This window comes from Seriola lalandi, unplaced genomic scaffold (assembly GCF_002814215.2).
Source record: "Seriola lalandi dorsalis isolate HSWRI2012SDOR001 ecotype SW California unplaced genomic scaffold, Sedor1 jcf7180002054335, whole genome shotgun sequence".
NCBI lineage: Eukaryota > Metazoa > Chordata > Actinopteri > Carangiformes > Carangidae > Seriola > Seriola lalandi.
The window spans coordinates 130,909-150,004 of NW_019524888.1; the positions used below are offsets into that span (position 1 = coordinate 130,909).

The following is a 19,096-nucleotide window of genomic DNA, read 5'->3' on the forward strand; positions in this document are numbered from 1 at the left end:
TGTCGCAAGAAAAGAAGTGCTGGCTTTCACAAAGCAAGGCGTAGCTGTTTAAGAGAAAGCTGTGCGTGCTGACTTTGCATTCCACAACAGCTTGTGGTTTTCCTCTTTGTACCTGACCAATTTGCCTCATTTGTCTGCCTGCTTATTTTGCATAACGTCAGCTGCTATTCACCCTCTTTCCTCTGTACAAACCAGGGGATTGGACACACACACACACACACACACACACACACACACACACACACACACACACACACACACACACACAGAGAGAGGGTGTACCACTATGAAATCAAAACTTGCTGAGCTTGTTCTGCAAAATGTATAAAAGAGATTAACATACGTGGTTTGGGTTTTTACACACGATCAGGTTTGCACGCGCACACACACGCGCGCACACACACACACACACACAGGTTCCAACACAGAGACGTGTTAAAAACAGGTTGGTTTTTATTTTTATTGGAATACATATGGTCTGCTGTACAGTTGGCAGCTTCAAGAGACCTACATGCAGAGTGCGCCAGCCACAGTAAGGTTAAAACATGCACAATGTATTAAGTCTAAAACAGAAAAAAAAAAAGAAGAACAGCCTCCCGACACAGTCCACCTGGTATTACTGACACACTGAGAAGCAATGGTAAATCATAAAACCCTTTTGATCTGATTTCATTACACACATTTTTGTGTTTGACACCTCTGTCTGTCAGTCTCCTTCTTCTGCACATAAATTTATAAACACAGAGCGTTAAAAACAGTTGATTGTACAGGCCTGAAATTCTTGTGTTTGTGTATGTATGTATGTATGCATGTATGTATGTAAGAGAGATGAGATCCAGTTATACATATCGTCTTTTAATTCCTATTAGATTACGCCTATTAGATTATGTGTGTGTGTTTATATATACACGTGTGTGTCTGGGGCCTGCATGCTTCTTTCTTTGGCAGCACTTACAAACATACAGCACAGAAGATGTACAAACCCTGAATTTATGAGCGAGGGAGAACAGAGCAGCAAGGAGGCCGGAGCACTGAATGGGCCCCGATAAAAAAAAACAAAAAAAACACGGGACGACACATGGTGAACCACTCAGCACTGCTGACCTGCTCAGCTCTGATAAAATGCACATAGCTCTCTTTCTTGAATGACTATGACACAACCCTGGCTTCTCTCTCTCTCTCTATTTCTCTCTCTCTCCTTAAAACTGTCTCTCTCTCTCTCATCCATGGTGTGTCATCATGTCTCCAGGTCATGAGAAATGTCTCGCATTAAAATAACAAACACAAAATACAGGAAGAAGTACTCTCCAGGAGTGTAATAACAATGAGGAAGATACATTATCTTGCAAAAAATATCATTTTTAAAATCAAGATGGACAAATACTTATATATTTCAATAATAAGGCCCACTTTACAAAAGTACAAGATTTTCCTTAAATAAAATCTATCCGATATAGCTTCCAAAATAAGACATCTTTTGTTTAACAAAGAAATAAAAACATACATAAGCAGAAAACAAAAAAAGAAAAACCCCTCAAATTGATTATTTCCCCTTTATTTCAGTATCGTAGAGACAGGGTATCAATCTTGGGGAAAAATTGGCACCGTCTCTCACTGTAAACTGGAAATACTGTGGAATGATTTTGGCACTACGTTAGAAGGCTGAGATGCAGGCATAACAGGGCGCCATGCCTCGAGAAATATGTTCAAACATGATTCATTCACTGAGTGCGCGCCAATTTCCTTTCTTTAACTGGTGACATGATTCTTAAATACTCTAATCTGGCTGGTGCAAAAAACACATACCTGACTGTGGTACATTCAGCAAACGGCTACTGAAATCAGACTTAAAAGTACAATTCTGGGACACAAAAGGAAAAGGAAACTTTTTGACAAAGGGGACTAAAGGGGGCATTAGTCGTTTGAGGTCTTAAAGTTAAGTGCTGGTTAAGTGCAGATTACAGCCTACGCCACCCAATGACACCATGACCCTGGTTTTACAATGAAGGCCTTTGAGGAAAAGGGCCTGCTCACTGCCCATGAGCCATTCCTGCATTGCCACTCCAATCTCCACAAAGTACATTCTAGTCTACTTTATAAAAGGGAAAAACAATGACTTGTAAATAACGGATGTTTATACATACACCAGCAGAGCTTTAGAGGATTTCAGTTAAGTGTTTAGCTGGTATTTGAGCAGGAAAGCAGAAGCAGCCTCTTGTCTCTCCACTGCTTAACCACCTCTTTTCCTTGTAGGAATTTTCAATCGTTGCATCCAAACCCATGTCCAAAATATTCTGCTCTAGCAGAAGCTATCATACTGACTCTCTGATTCCACAAAATGGTTTGCAAAGCTGCCATCGTTCACGGATCAGAGGAACCGACATACTCTGAAACAGCACCCAGCTGTTTCTTTATAGCGCCACAAAAGCCATAGAAGTCTTGAAACCTGTAAAGTCTTCACTCGAGTCCCAGATGACCAGTCAGTACATTCCACCGTTTCAACACTACGCAGGCTCTCACCACTGGAAGCAACCAATAAGACCTGTAACATGTGAGTGGTGGCATGATGCCCGAAAGTCACAACTGGTCTTTATTCTGAAGGGTCCAACTAGGGTTTCAATGGACGGAGTGGATGTGAAGTCGGGTTAGCGGTGGTGTTAGTGTACTTTAGGGCCTTATAAGGAAGAAATGCAGCGTGTGTAGCGGAGGATGGAGTTTCAACTTTGCCCTTTAAAAAGCCCTGCTTTCTTTGAAGCCGGCCTCCAGGAGGAAAACCCTCCAACATGTCATAAAACCTATAGGTTCCAACAGCTGGGCCTTTCCTGGGACCCCCGACTCGAATACTCTCTTCAGGGTGTGTTAGGGTGGGGGGGTGAAAGGTTTAAGAGGAGAAGGCAAGAAAGGAAAGTGAAACAGACAAAAATGGTAGAGGTCACACCGTTTAGTTTAGTAGTAAGGACGAGTGAAACTGTTAGATTGTCTGCATGGTAGAGTAGCATTTATTGGGTGGAGGGAAGGAAGTGACATGAGAAAATTTATGGAGGCCATAAGGCAGGATGATGGTTGAGGGTTGGTGTTAGCATTTGCATCACCAAGTTGCTATATATAGTAATCCTGACCCGCAGTGATGTCAGCCTTAAAGTTAAATAAAAACAATCCCCGGCCCTGCTGCCAATTCTGGCAAACACGCGCACATAAGTCACTCAGCACCCTCTTACTCTGCGATGTGCAGCAGCTTACAACACACCAGTTTACATGTCCAGCTTTGAACAAGAGCCCTCACTGACAAATTAATGACAACACATACACACCGATGGATGATCACATGTAACTCTGGCAGCATGAGCGCTGGCAGAACTGGACATTCGATACCCTCGGCTGTTTTAATTATCCCTAAAGTGGACATCACTGCCAGCCTGTCCGTCTTCCTCTACCCTGTATTTAGAAGCCCTGAGCCAAGATGTAGAGACAGGATTAGATGCAGTCCTGACCTCTGACCTTTCAGCTACCCAAGGAGCTGCCTATCACTATTTGGTGACAGGCCGCTGGCCTTCAATAAAACAACTCTCTGAATCAACAACACTTGGTCACCGCTGTTTGGGACCACGGCTTTCCCTTTCGGAAATGAGAATGCGAGGAAGATGCTGAGAAACAGAGGACGAAGGAGGAAGAGAAGAAAGGGACATTTGGCTTCTCCGAAATACTGAAAGGAAAATTGGAACTGTTTAAAAGGATGAGAGATTGGGGAGGAGATGGCAAATGAGAAGAGTGGTAGTAGAAACAATAACAGAGAAAGCACAGAAGGACCATATGATCATCAAGTCTTGGCATGAGCACTAAGAGCTCTGAACAGTATGTCTGGTCTGTTTTCAAAAAGCCAAGCAGTGGCCATGAAGAGGCCACGTGACAGTCTCTTCTGAGGTTGAGCTGCACTCTCCGACTCTGACAGACAAATCTAGAGGATGTAACTTTTTGGGTGGTGTGGTCTATATTCTTTAAATGGGTACTTTAAAGTTGGGTTAGAAAAAAAAAGGCTTTTTCTCAGGGAACCTTGTTTTGACGTAACTCAGGGAGGAGTTCCCACGGAGAAAGTCTCTTTTTCACTTGAACCAAAATACTTTTACAATACAATCACTCCAAATGTAAAAAATATATATGAAGTTCAAAAAAATGTTTACCTTACAACCAGTACTACATGTCATTTATCTGCTCAGGAAGTAGAAGAACATGGTGCAAGTCTGAACTTATTGGGACAATCTAGCTTTCTCACTGTATCTCAAGGCACAGATGAACATACTGTTGATATTTTCTAACAAAGGGTTAAAGTAATGTAAATTAGTTAAAATGTACATTTTGAAGGTAAACAGACATTTTAGTTTGGACTTATCACTACACAGCCACCACCTATGATCTATATGATCCGAATGATGACTTAGAGTTACAGACATTGCATGGGGGGGGGGGGGGGGGGGGGGCAGTTAGATTGCATATAATCTCCTGCTTGCATAAACAGTAAAGTGACAAAGCGGCAACAGACTGGGCTCCTGCCCACAGGCGGACCTCTTCACAATATAAGAACCTGTACATACTGTTTATGGAGACTAATAAATATTACAGCTAGATGGCGGCTGGTAGAATACAGAAGAACTGAGAAATGTAATAAGACTGAACCAGATCATCCCCAGCGGGGTCTGACTCAACAGCACTTAAATACATCACAGCAGAACAACCAAATGAAGAGCAGGCTTTGAAAGTTCTTCAGCAGATCCCACATGTTCAGAGTTGTCACAGTTATGGTTATGTTACTTTGTCTGCCATATAGGAGATTTAGGAGACAAACAACACTGTCCTGTTGGGACTGGTGCATCAAGCCATTAAGCAATTGGTCATTCAGCTGCATTCCTTAGCGTCGTTCATAAATTTTATTCTGGGATCAAAGTTTACATCATCTGTCATACTGCAGTTAATCTTGTGTGTTAAACCTAAAATCCAGCAGGATCCTGTTGAAAGACTCAAACAATGTCAGTGAGGTTTCTGTCATAGATATGCACCATTTACCTCAATCAAAACAACTTATTTTTATTACTGGCCACAACTAAATCAGTTTCTATGGCACCCCCCATTGCTGCTATGGCCCCCCACCAACGAGAGTTTGCTCCAACATACCAACCACAAGTTGATATTTTATGATGTAACAAAATAATACACCTCTATAGAAATAAGAAACGGAGAAAGCTTGGACGATTCGCACGGCGAACCCAGTCGCACACGAGCTGGACTGTCAGTTCCTCGTTGTTAAAAGTCCAACTCTCTTGTGTCTTTCCTATGACTGGCTGGCATGTACACAGTATTTACAGCAGCCCTGAAAAAAATGTCCACCCTGCCAGGCCAGGTTTGCTGGTAATCCAAAGTCCAATGTTCAGTTTAATCAGAAACTCCACTTTGCTATGGCTCTCTCAAAATACATGACTGAGGACAGTTGCAACAGCTGTAAGACAAAGCACCATGGAAACTGTAGCATGGTTTGAGGTTATAAACAATGCCCCCCCAATCATTCTTTTTTTTTTTTTCTACATGTGCATTGCATTTCATTACGTGCAAACTACTTTTCGTCTTGATATGGTTGAGCAGAAAGGGAAAGGATGCTGCAAAACAGGAAGCGAATTACAAAAAAAATCTAAACAACTGGTGAAAATGACAAAAAACATAAATAAGGTCCCGGTCTGTCAAAAATAATGAGTGTTTGTGTGTGTGTTTGTGTGTGTGCGCACTCCAAAAATGCGGCAAACCAGCAATCCTTTAAGCAGAGTGCATGCTGAGTCACAATCTTTCAAGTGCTCTTCATTTATTACTTAGAAACATGCAAATGTTCACGCAAAACATCCCAGACCCCAAATTAAATCCAGTTTGAGGTCACTGCATGCCAAAAAGTGGTGATACTGGTTAAAAATAACCCGAAAGTTTGAAATGTGCATGTGTTCGCTTGTTGTTTGTGCATTTGTTTGTGTATATATGTGTGAGAAAAGCATAAAGAAACGTAGACGGTCTGACTGAATTGTCGAAGCAAAAATTAGCTCAGTAAGAAAAAGAGATACGGATATGCAGAGAGGGTAATTCGCTTCCTGTTTTTGGTCACATTTAAGGTAAAGATCCTTTAGTCTGTGAAGTATTCTGCATGAACATCCAGACCCCGCGAGATGAAGATACGTCTTTAACATTGTACTGTTGTTAACTGCAGTTTGGGTTGTTTTTCAGCATCCAAGAAAAGATTGAAATTGTGATTCAAAAGCGACATATCCAGCTGTAATGGTCCTCTGAGAAAGGCATTCTCAATGTTTGAGTCCTTCTTCCTCTAAGAGTATTTAAACCCTCTCTGGCAGGCAGGAAAATCTCCAGATGTCCACAGCAAGCCAGCCTCTCCCTTGTCAAATTTCAGGATTACACTATAATACATCCAACACAAGAAGCAGAAGAGGATAGGTGGGCTGGTGAGGCGACCTCCACAACGCTGTGCAGGCAATGTCTTTCCATTTATGCCTCTTTTGGGACAGAGAAAGTTCCGGATAGGAAGAGCCGTTCACATCTCCGTGGACGCTCAGGGTCAGATGTGTGGTTTGTTGTTCTATATGGCTGCAACTGCTATTTTTCTTTTCTTTGTTTGTTATAAGAGCTGCAGATGTTGGAGATGGTGGTAATAGGTGCAGCCATTAGTTGATGGGAGACTGGTGTTTGGCTCTGCTTTTGCCGTTGAGAGCTTAATGGAGTGCTGTTAAGGAAAAATGAAGAAAAAGATCTTGCTTAATCTTTCATATTTTAATACTTTATCACAACTATTCATCTTTAGAAACATGATTTGTCCATAGTTTGGTAGAAAGTTTGCCAGAAAGAACAAGGTAATTGGGCACTAATTATGGGGAAAATAGAGCCTGTGTTCAATTGGTACACTTCCAAACAAAATTATTACTGTTAATTTCAAGGGAAACATGAGGAGTCTTTTAGTCAGTGCACAGCAGATCAGCTGGACATGGAAAAATGTGAAATTTGTTTCAAGTTTCCAATTATAAAGAATTAATTAATGAATATTTAAATGGGTTTAAATTTGTCCTTCAAGGAAATTCCAGCTTCGACAGAGCTCTATATTATGGAAATTTTATATTTGGAAATTACGAACTCTTAAAAAAAGAGGATTTCTCTCCAGGTTAGCTTGCAGGTTTAGCTGCAGTATTGTCTAGCTTTAAGGACACCTCGACAGACTGTTAAATGCAGTGAACCTGGGGCTTCCGCTGAGGGGTTGCGGGGTGGGGCGGGAGGGTGACCCTTATTAAACCACCACAAAGCTGCAGCTTCATGCTGCAAATTTGATTTGAAAGTCTCTTAAGAGATGTGGCATCATTGCACAAGGGTAATAAATTAATTAATTTATTAATGAGTTTCAGGAGTCAGAAGAGAAGAGGAGACTAGACAAGAAAAGAAAAAAGAAAAAAGAACAGGAGCCCACCTGTTCTCTTTGTTGTAGAAGTCCTGTTATGACCAAAGAGGTCTAATGATGATCAGTCTGACGATGGCTCCATGGTCGGCTCCCCGCTCCACCTCTTCCCTCTGCTCTGGCCCCTGATCCTTGACTCCGACTGGACCATGGGTCCCCTCCTCTGGAAGAGGCCCCTCCTGTCCTAGATGCCCGGTCATAAGAGCTCCCCAGGTGGTGTGAGTCGCTGCTGGGTAGCTGTCGTCTCCAGGAGGCCGGGCTATGGCTCGGGTTTGGACTGGGATCTATGCTATCAGCAGCCTAGAGGCAATAGAATATTGGATAAAGAAAGAAATTAGATCAGATTAGAGCAACTCCATGTTCATAAGTGGAGTGGGTTGGTGGAAATGCAAACAGAGGCCAGTTCATTCAATCCTATATTCTGGACTTGTGTTTAGGAGCTTTGGGCATTTACTTTGGATGGTCTTGGGATGGGCCTTGTTTAGACTTTTTTTGTATTATGTGGGCATTAAATACATGCTGTTTATGTTAACTGGTGTGTGACAAGGAAAGTCTGCCATGTGGACTTTTGCCAGGAGAAAAATCCCCAACCAAAAACCCCAAACATACCCCAAACTGAGAGATTTATAATTTGGTGGGCTGACTAGAAAACAAACCCCAAGTTACTAGTCTGTGGTGGCTACAACGGCACGTCCCCTCTCATAACCTCAGTAACCCTGCTCTAAAAAAGTGAGAGTTAGATGACGATGCAGTTCCTACAGCACACAGAAACAGCACCCCGCTCCTGTAATTTCAGCTTTAAAAAAGCACCATAATTAGTGACATTTGGTGGGTTGGAGTTGGCTTCTGATGCAGTTTTAGAATGCATTCTTGCTAATTGGCTTTAATGGAGCCCTGCTGGACTGCCTTTCTTGGTCTCCCGGGGTAACAGACAGGAAATCAGTCACCAGCGAATCCTGCCAAGTGGGTGTGTTCAGTGTGGTCACTTCCTGCTTCAGTCACTGGGGGAGGAAACGGGAAAGTGGCATATTCTCCTTCTATGGTAAGCTGCTGCTGCAAGACCGTGGGCTTTCACAAGGTTGCCATGTAATGCACTTCCAGTATTCCTCCTACACTCGAAACAAAGCTTGTTCATTGTTCAACACATTGTAACAGACCTAAAATAAGAAAAATCAACACAAATACACAAGATAATAAAGATTTGACAAGTAATAATGGAAATTTATAAAGAAAAAGCTTAAAAATGACAATGAGTGTATTGCACTATACAACTAAACAGCTTTTTAAAGATGTGTTGCGTCAGTAGCAAAAAGTTGCTGTGCTCCACAGAAAACTTTTTCCCATGCAAGTGTTAATTTAAGACATATTTGGGCAAGAGGAGCATCATCCTGTAATACATGCTGTTAAGTAAGGTGATGTGCAACAGCAGAGGAAATCTACTGGAAACAGCAAGTGCTGTTGTCATCACAGACCTGCTCCTACTCACATGTGAATGCCTTCAGCCTGGAAAAACCCACATTTACAGGCTGTCATAATCAGCAACACTAAATTATCTCTGGCAACACAGCATTTGACAAAAAAAAAAAAAAAGAAAAGGTGGGATTAACAAAAGCAGTACTGTTATAGGGACATAACTTGTACCAAGTTATATATCAAATGAACAGGATAGTTATGGTCTGTAATATTTGAAGCAATCTTGGAAAATAGACCTGTTAAACTTACTAATAATTAGAAAGGAAGAGAATCGATACCACTCATACAGTGAATATGAAACAGCCAGTTAGCTTAGCATAAACATTGGAAACGGGGGAAAAAAACTAGCCTGGCTCTCTTGAAAGGTAATGTAAAAGTTATGGGGTGAACTATTTATTGGCCGGTCTTTATGCTAAGCCCAGCTAAGCTAACTGGCTGCAGTAGTAATATTTGCTGTACGCACATAGGAGTGGTTTCGATTTTCTAATTTAACTCTCAGCAGGAAAATGAATAAGCCTGTTTTCCAAACTGTCAAAGGATGTTTTATTCTTTCTGTGAAGCTAGTTATTCTCTACAAATCCTTCATTCAGCTCATGCACTCTGAGGTTTTAAGACAAAAAAAAAAAAAAAAGGCTCTCCATTTAAGAATTAGTTTTCCAGGAGTTCACTTTGAAAAACAGACCAGAAAGTGTGAGAAGACTCTGCTTTCTAATACAGAATCAAGGCTAGCCAGTTTAAGAACTAACACACGTAGGGTGTCAGAACTTCTGCAGAACAAATTATATCCCTGCTTTATATCTGTCTGCCCTTGGTCTCACGCCCAATTTTTGGGAATTGTGTTGTCTTGCCAACCCAAACTCTTAAATCTGCTCTCCAGAAAGACAGTACCGTTGACGATCCAGGTGAAATGTTTCAGAAAAGGTGAAATTTGAGTTTTTTTTGCCCAAATGATGATCTGTTTATTGGTTATGATTTATAAAAGCCGTTCATTTATTGCTTTTCAGGGGTCATTTGTACTGTGACTGTTGTCTGATGTTATAACCTACTACTGAAAACACCATGCGGTCCAACTTCAGCTGCTGTGCAGACTGTTATTCCAGAGGGCTTTTTCTGTGCGGGTCACATCAGGCGAATGGTGAATAGTAGAGCAGCTCTGATCCCACACTTTACCTTGCTGCCACTGGTCTTTGATTCAACAAAGGATGTTTTGGTATCTCGCTCATAGGCCATATCGGCCCCGCTGTCCTCAGCCAAACATAAGTTCACGGCTCATTCATGTACAGGCTGAGGTTTCCTACAGCTACAGCAGGGAGGAAGTACTACAATGCTGTTCTGTTCTGTACTCTGAGGTGTGGAGTGACTGCTGCAGAAAGCAAGCACTCCCTGTTTTAACACTGAGCTGTGAGGCTTATTCATATCAGAACTGGGCCTCAAGTGTGTTTCAAGTGTCTTTCCCTGCTACCAGTTCTGCTCACCATGTCCATTATCATGATTGTAACAAGAAAGAGTCTACAGCTACTGGATATGGCTGTGCTTGTGTTTTGACCTAAATGCTAATGCCAGTATGCTACAGTTCAATGCTCAATGGATAGCACGGCAATTCATCTAATAGTTATTGAGAAATGCTCACCAATAACACTGGATAAACTAGGGATAAAAGTCAAGGTTAACCAGCAGCCATGATGATACAACCATGACCTTTTCATAGATGAAAAGACAGTCTCGGTCCCATAAGGTGTTGAATCAATTACATCCAAATTATCTATACATGAGGTTAAAAAAAGAAAGAAAATCAATAACCTATTTTCCCAGGCTGCTGCAGGGTACTTCAAAGAATTGGAAGTGTTGTCTCCTCCTTAATGATCAATGATCAATAGTCTTTCTGGTCTAAGGCAGGCTTATTTCAGTCTTCACTACTCTCATTACTTGGACGCCTTTCATGTGAAAGGTCAGTACGTACAGATACCCAGCAAAAAAATGATCAATGGGATGTTAGTAAATGATGACCAGCTACATTCCACTCCCATCAAACTACATGTCTCCATCTGCAAGCTTGTAATAATACAACCCTCTTCTATCAACCTTTGACACTGCAATCACAAACTAATCCCAACCTCCCACTGTCCTAACTACAGCTGTATTTATCCAAACCTCTTGGGAATGGACGGTTTTCAGACCACTGAAATGTTCTGAAAATCCAAACCAAAGATGATTGGCTGTGCTCCAAGACATGCTTCAAAGCCCAATTATGATTTGAAGTATGTTTTTTTTGCACTGTAGCAATTTTCGTTCATAATTGCTTTCCAAATGAAGTGGTCAGTTCATGCATCAAGCATCAGGATGAACAAGGTTTTACTGTACCACAGCGCCAACCAAGTGGGTTTAGGAAATTCCCATAGTAAAGTACAAAGTGCATGACTGACAAAAAAACTGAAGTGGTGACAATAAAACATGCAGTTTATCAGGCCGCTGATGATTTACCACATTTGTGACAGGGCAGGGACCGGTTCGATAGGATATTTCCAGGGTAACCGGGGATATTAGGGGTGAGTGATGTGGGACAGGGTCAGAAAGAGGAGAGCAGGACACTTATGAACTGAGCTGAGGAAAGAATAAGTGATCGCCGCCCGCAAAAGCAGAGCTGGGGTCAAGGCTATGTGTTGGAAATGATGTGGGCGCTCACCCTGACAGAGCTCCTCAAATGCATGATTTAAAGTCACTTTGTTCATGTCAGGACTTGAATGACAAATTAAATGGGAGGGATGGGGGAAGGATGGAAAAGAGAAGGCGGTAGGAAGGGAGGGGAGGAGTCAGAGACAAAACAAAGGTGGCTGTGCCCTGACGCTCTTTCTACCATTTTATATCAGTGCTGAAGAGAGGGCGTTAAGGGGTCAAGGCTCAGTGTCAGACAGATTTCATCGAGGCTAACGAGAGGAATAGACCTTGTAGGCAATTACAGCTCGAAGGCCATGTTAGTTGTTATGATTTCATACAATGGCTCAGCTTGCTGGAGATGAGAGACCAAAGCTGAAGGTTTCAACATCCATGTCCATGTCTTTGCTTTGACTTAAGCAGTGATGTGTGTGTCTGTGTATCCTAAACAGTTACATACACAAAACACCAATTCTGAAGATGTGAGAAAGATAATGATTTTTCTGGTAGTGCTGGTATAAATGAGTTTTGGAACCCATATATAAACATATATTTCTACCTTTTTTTATTTAACAAAAGACGCTAAAATACTTACGTGTTAAATTTAAGATGTAAGTTAGATCAAAACACAAGCAGCTGTAGAATAAATGCTTGGACAAAATTGTCTAAAATTGCGATTTAAATCAAGATTATAAACTTGACCAGGAATTTGATGCAAAATTTTGGTCAGCAGTGAGCTGGTTAAAAGGTCTCAGGTGAACAGAAGCCATGAAACTGAATGATGGCCACGACAAAAAACCCTGAACAGCACTGCGTGGCCATGAGGCTAGAGTATAAAAGCTACAAAAACAAGAACATTTTGTTACATCACAGGATCTACTCACCTACAACTACAGATATCTTTATTGCCTTAGACCATGAATGAGACCAAATATGATGGATAAGACAGCAGATGCTTTGCATATGTGGGTCTGTCTCCTTGGCAACATCCAGTTTATTTATAGGGAAAACACAGGGTTCCTACCCAAAGGCCCCTAGTCCAGTCTAGTTTGTCAAAGTGACACACTGACATGTTATTGTAGCCATGGAGCCTGCTCTGTAAGCAGTATTGCAGTCATTTGACAATATATTATAAACTAATAGTAAGTTAATAATGTTGCCCGTTAGTAGTTTTCACCTCATCTTTCTGATGGATTGACTGTATAAACGTTCACACTCCATTAATTAAAACATGGATATGCAAACAATCTCACGTGTGAATGCATGTGCACATGTACATGCAATCACCGGGCTCAATCTACCTCTTTTCTACAAAAGCAAGTTGACTATAACGCAGTTCTACAATCAGTCTGAAGCGTTAGAGAAGTTATATGTCAGGTTGTGCTGACAGTTCTGCCATACTGGATGTGAAAATAAAAGCTAAATATCGCATTATTGCTAATTGCAGATGAAAACTTACAAGTATAAGCTCTTGCCCGGTGACTCATGTACACAAGAGCAAGTGCAAAAAAGAAACTTTTATATGGATAAATTCACAAACACACACCTATACATATACTATGTGGAGGTAAGTATTTGAACTACAGCATGTTTGTATAGAATAGAAAACGCAGCCTGGCAGTGGCACAGACTGAAATGTGGTCGTGCATTTAAATACAAGAAAGCTATTTTCTTCTCCTTGAGGTTTTCCTAACCTTCTTTTCCCCCTGTTGAGGTCTTTTTCATTTCCATCCTCCCTCTTCTTTTTTTTTTGTCCCACCCTTTTTTCTTTGTCCTTACTGGGGCAGCAGGAGCGGGGCCTACAGAAGTGCTGTGCTAAGCTTGAAGTTGCAGAGCCTGGCGTCAGGGAAAAATACAAGCTGAGCTCTCATGCAAAGTGGACACACCAGGAGCTAAGCCCTGCGGCTGTACTTTCTGGACTTTTATCTTCGAGACAAAACTATTTGCAGAGGGTTACAGAAAATTTTATCTGACAAAGACTTTTTTAGAAGCCACATTTGCAGTATCAGCTTTGGAGGATGTTTGTTTTTTGCCAGAAATGTTTGTGAGAAATTTACAATGAATGAGAGGGGCAGGACAAAAGTGTCAGTGAATTACAACAACCTAAAGACATACATTTAAGGAAATATTTGTCATAATAATTGTGACAAACAGAAAAAAAATAGTTTTTCCTGTTAGAATAGTCTCTGTTGTCCAAAACAACAGCAGTTATCACTAACACATGGTCTATTAGCATCTGTTGGTTCTTTCTTGAGGACCCTGTTTTCCTCCCTTATAGTCAAAAGATGAAGTAAAAAGTAAAAAGTTAACCAAACCTTGAAAATTGGTTTGTGCTTTCTGTTTCTACATTGTGCATCCCCTTTAAAAGTTGGTTGTCCTACCGGTGGTTGTTGTGTGTAAGACCGGCTCCAGGACTGGGAGGTCACAGGTGCGTGGGGTACGGTCCTTCCCAGGCCTCCTGTTTCAACAGTGGGAGACTGAGAGCGCTTGCCTCGGCGTGGCACTGGTTCCTCCACATCTCTAGTGTTAGTAACCCCACTATTGATCCTACGCATGTACACCTAGGAGAGCGAGAAACACAAAAGAGCAACATAATGCAGCCATGAAGTCGTACACCCCTTTCCTCCAATTTCTTTTCACTTTTGTGCGAGGACTGCGGTCATTCTCTCACCTCTGCGGGGGATGGCTTGGCTCCCTTCTGTGCTGCAGCATTCCCACCAGCTCCTGTGCCACTGTTTATCGTTTCTTCCATGTCGAAAGTGGTTGCCCGGTAAGCCCTCCATGTTGTTGCGGCTTCTGCCTCGTCTTCAGACCCACCATCTGTCATTGTCTTAGTGGCTCCTCTTCCTCGGGCTGTCTCATCCACTGACGTAGTGCCTCTGTTCTTCCAGGTGCTTCTCACAGTTACATTTTTCATGTCTGGTAAACTGTCTTCTTGGGAGTGTTGGTTTTGTCTTTGGCTTCTCCAGCTGGTGACCGTGGTGGTGCTGCTGCTGCTGCTCTCGAAGCCTGACTCTGTGTCATTGAAGTCTGCGGACGTGGCGTCCGGCGACTGGAGGCTGAGGTTGCTGCGCTGGCAGCACAGATGGCTGGTGGTGGTCTCCACTCTGGAAGTGTTGTGGAGTTTGGACCTTGATGAAGAATCACTGTGGTTGTCTGCCCCACAGTCCTGGTCCTGGCAAGGTCGCAAGGTGATCTCACTCTTGGGGATGGAGATTTCATATGGGACGGAAATACTGCCATGGTGCTCATTGCTGGGACCTGGCAATAAGTAAAATGATATCAAATATTTTTGAGAAAATCATTTTATAGATGCAAAACTAAAGAAATATTATTCATAATAAAAAATATATTTTTAGGTAATGCCAGTCTTTGTCTAGTACTCCAAAAAACCTGCCAAACTAATGGCATTCTCATCAGCCTCACCTTTACTTTGTGTTTAATGCTCAGTGAAATATTTGCATAATATGATCTTGTGAACATGGTAAACATTATATGTGCTAAACATCATGTTAGCATTGTTACTGTGAGCATGTTAACATGCTGACATTAGCATTTAGCTCAAGTGTAGCCTCACAGAGCTGTTGGATCAGGCTGTAGACCTTATGTGTTATGTATTAGCAAGTTTAATTCTTTGATAGTGCCGATAGAAAACATTAATGCCATTTTTTATAGAAATCATCATGTGGTACTTCAACTGATCCATGAAAACAGAAAATAACTTCTCAACACCGGGACAGGATTTCAGACTACAGATGGCTTCTTACAGATCGTATGTGTGTAAAGTGCCTGGAGAGTTCATTGAAGGGAAAATGGTTTGTGTACTGTTTAAACTCACCTATGAGGATGTTACTGGTAGAAGTGTGGCGTTCTTTGACAGGCATGGGTTCACTGCACACACTGCTGCTGCGGCTGCTGGTTCTGGAAGAGCTCGGGTCGTTGGGGTAGATGGTTATACTACTGGTCATTTTACTAGTGGTGGTCACAACTGGTTTGGTGGAGATTTTGGGTTTGCCGTTGGTAGGCAAAGGTTCTGAAATCATCATTTCCTTCCTGTCGATCTCAACAATAGCAGGCTTGATGACAGCCTTTGACCTCAGCGCCTCACGTGGGCTGCACAATCGCTGGATCTCAATCCCTTGGGAAGAAAGCATGGGCCCCTGCTGGCCCCCCTCCGCTGACTGTGTTCTGCTGTGGAGTTCCTCATCAAAGGAGCTCCTGGAAGAAGAGCCCTCTGAATGTGAGTCATGGACATGGGAGTATCTTGGGTATCTGGAGCTTGAGGTCTTACTGCTTACAGTTGTAGTAGTCTTCTCAATCACGGGCTCTGGCTCAGACGGCCTTGAACCAGTAGATTCTGTTTCTGAGGCAGAGGAATGACCCTCTGACCCCTGGTCGTTGGTCTGCAGAGGAGTGACGTGTGATCTGTAGGCTGTGTACGATCCATTGGCTTTGGACAGGGAGGAGGTGACCGAGACAGATTCCTGAACTTGGTCTATTGATTCCTGATCCGAGGCAGACGCTGTGTCCTTCTCCAGTGCAGAGATACTGTTGATGTTACTGGAGCTGTCGGGCATTACATCAGAGTTGTTCGATTCGCTGTCACTACCTACGTACAACTTTGAGAACTTGTCTACTCTGGTCTTTTTTGTCTCCCCATCAGTCTGTTTGTGAGTTGTCCTCATTGGCTTCTGGTCATTAGCAGCTGGAGGGTAGCGACTAAGAACAGACACCTTTTTGATATCACTAGAAGCTGTATTTACAGAGCTGTACGTGGCTCCTCTCGTCTTCTCCTCAGTTCCTCGTCCTGTGTCTCTTATTCCGTTATCAGATGAAATTGCAGTAGTTTTGGGTGTCCTCCTGCTCTTGTGAGCGGAGTGAGCAGGACTGAGGGCTCTCCTCACAGACTTAGGAGAGCTCTCCTCTGAGTGGCTCAGGTCTTTGCTCCTCAGCTTAGTTTCTCTCTTATGCTGAGGAGAGAGCTCCCTGTTCCTGTGTTTGGGGGAGCTTGGTTCTGAGACAGTTGCGGCGCTCCTGTATTTAGGCTTCTCTTGTCTGAAACCACCCTTCACAATAATCTCTTCACTCTCAGCTTTGCCATTCTCCAGGACATTAGCAGGGCTGTTGGGGCAAATGTTACTGCTTCCGTTGCCGTGTTTCTCCATATTACTGGTTCCATTTCCACCTTTTCCGCAAAGCAGCGTCCTGAGCTGTTCCACCTGCTCACTCAGTTGGCGAGCCCGGTTTCGTTCCATCTGGAACTTCTCGAGAAGTTCGCAATTTTTGGACTCTGAGTTCTTCAAATCACCCTCCACTATCTCCAGCTGTTTAAGGCGATTCTTCAGCCTCTCTACTTCCTGTGTCAGCTCCTTTACTTTGTTGTCCTCCTCCTGTGAGCCTTCGAGACCGCTGTTCTTCTCGTTTTCAGATTTGTTCACAAGACTGATGTTGTCATCAGGCAACTTGAAGTACTCAAGGTTCTTCTTGTGTCCAGCCAGTTTATTCGTAAGGATCCCTGTGGATGACAGCTCATCTTCAATTCGTGTCCGCATGAGATCTGCCCGGCCAGGGTCTGCTGACATGCCAAGGCGATTCTTCTGGAGCTCCAGTTTTTCTGTCAGCTTTAGAATGACCTTCTCGTCCTCTCTCTGTTTCTCTAGTAGCCTCTTACGCTCACTCACAAAAGTCTGGGTGAATCCCTTGAGCTTCTCAAGCTCCATAGCCAAAGCCTGCTCTGCTCTGTCCAGCTTTGTCTCAGACCCTTCCACCTCCTTCAAACGGGCTTTGAGAGTCTCCAATTCAGACGAGAGCTTCTTGGTCAAGTTCTTCTCCTCGTTGAGGCTGAGGCAGAGCTGGCTGCAGTCAGACTTGCTTTTCCCAAAAGCTTCTTCCAGTTTCTCCAACTCAGCCATTCTCCGTTGTAAACGTTCGATCTCGGCTTTTAGCTCCTTTGTAAGGTTTTCCTCCTCTTCCAGTTTCTCTCTGACTGTGCGGCAGAGGTCCTCAGCTTTGCGTACCTCCTCATCTTTTCCCTGGATCTTCAGGAGACGTTTTCTCAGACCCTCGATGTCACCAAGCAGGGATGAGTTGCTGCCCTCTGCCTGGATGATCTTGTCCTGTAGTGGAGAAAGAGTTCAGCCATTCATTAATCTATTCTTGCACTGCATTTCTGTTGTACCTCACTCCAATCTGTGCTTCTGAAAAGCACACACAAACAAACACACCGTCACAAATCAACCAGTTCTGACCTGTAGGTCGAGTAGCTCGTCCTCAGACTTCTGCAGCTTGTTGGTGGCTTCTTCAAGTTCATCCAGTCTTCGGCCAAGACTCTGTAGCTTGTGCCGCAAGTGGCGATGTGTCATGTCTTTATGATCAGACATGGCTACAAACCTCTATGTTTTATCGGTTGTGTCTGATTTGTTGCTTAGATTATTTGATGACAGTGTTTTGGGAGGTCCACATTTGTGTGGTAGTCCTTTAGGCTCTCCAGGAAATACTCTTTTCTCTGGGCAGCCTGTCTTGTTTTCTTTTTGTGACTGTCGCCTTAAAGCTTTGAAGATCCTTCAGAGCGGTGTTTAGCAGGGGAATCTGTCATCTGTGGGAGGAACACAGGCAACAACAGTTAGTCATTGCTAATTTGTCAATGACAGTCATTTGCATTCTCAAAACTCTCTAAGAGAAGAAAAGGAGAGAGAGAGGATTAGCTGACTGCACACTGGAGCAGACGAGCACAGAAAGCATACTGTATGATTTTACAGTTCCATCTAATTGCTATGACACAAACCATAGGACAGGACAAATGAGGCCAAACACCAACGCATGGACTATAAAAACACACACAATTTGGCACATACACAAATAAACCTTACTCTGGCTACATTTTATAGCAATTACAGATATGACAGGGAATTGGTTTTTCATTTACCATGAACTGCACAGTTCTTCCTTTTTTTCCTTTGAACCACCATGTATTTCACCTTGTGTGTCCTATGAAGGACTCACCTGTGTAGCATGGGGGTTTCAACATGCCTGCACAGACATACTCACAACAGACACACACACACACACACACACACACACACACACACACACACACTTTGTTCTCTCCCTGCTGTTGTATCCAACATCGATTTCCGCTTGCCTGCCTGCTTCTGCTGACAGCAGCATATCTCAATAACACCGGCCTCCTTCACATACCCTATCTGCACACATACACGGCCGTCACCGTGGTAACCACATCTCAGGCCCGTTACAACATGACACCATTCATGGTCACTTGGTTTCACTTTGCAATAGACACTATCAGACATAAATAAATTAGCTCTGATGCAACAATCGCTACAAATAAGGATATTGAAGCTGTGTTGTCCTTAACCTTGGTAGTCAATACAATTATGTCACAGGCTGGCTCATATCTATGTTTCTACAGCCATTACAATTTGCTAGTCCCCATCTGTGGACCCAGCGAGGCTCAATGTGATGAGA

General features: G+C 42.9%; 1 protein-coding gene across 1 annotated transcript in view; it reads right to left on the reverse strand.

The window, feature by feature from the left end:
- Positions 1-435: 435 nt before the first annotated feature.
- The window catches only part of luzp1 (leucine zipper protein 1), a 50,531-nt gene continuing 31,870 nt past the window's right edge, over positions 436-19,096 (reverse strand). The window contains exons 3-8 of the mRNA XM_023407447.2: positions 17,860-18,206; positions 15,450-17,727; positions 14,283-14,872; positions 13,993-14,172; positions 7,499-7,786; positions 436-6,766 (exon numbers count right to left, since the gene is read on the reverse strand). Coding sequence (XP_023263215.1) covers positions 7,541-7,786; positions 13,993-14,172; positions 14,283-14,872; positions 15,450-17,727; positions 17,860-17,991 — 3,426 coding nt within the window. The 5' untranslated portion in view covers positions 17,992-18,206 and the 3' untranslated portion in view covers positions 436-6,766; positions 7,499-7,540. The remainder of the gene's footprint in view (positions 6,767-7,498; positions 7,787-13,992; positions 14,173-14,282; positions 14,873-15,449; positions 17,728-17,859; positions 18,207-19,096) is intronic.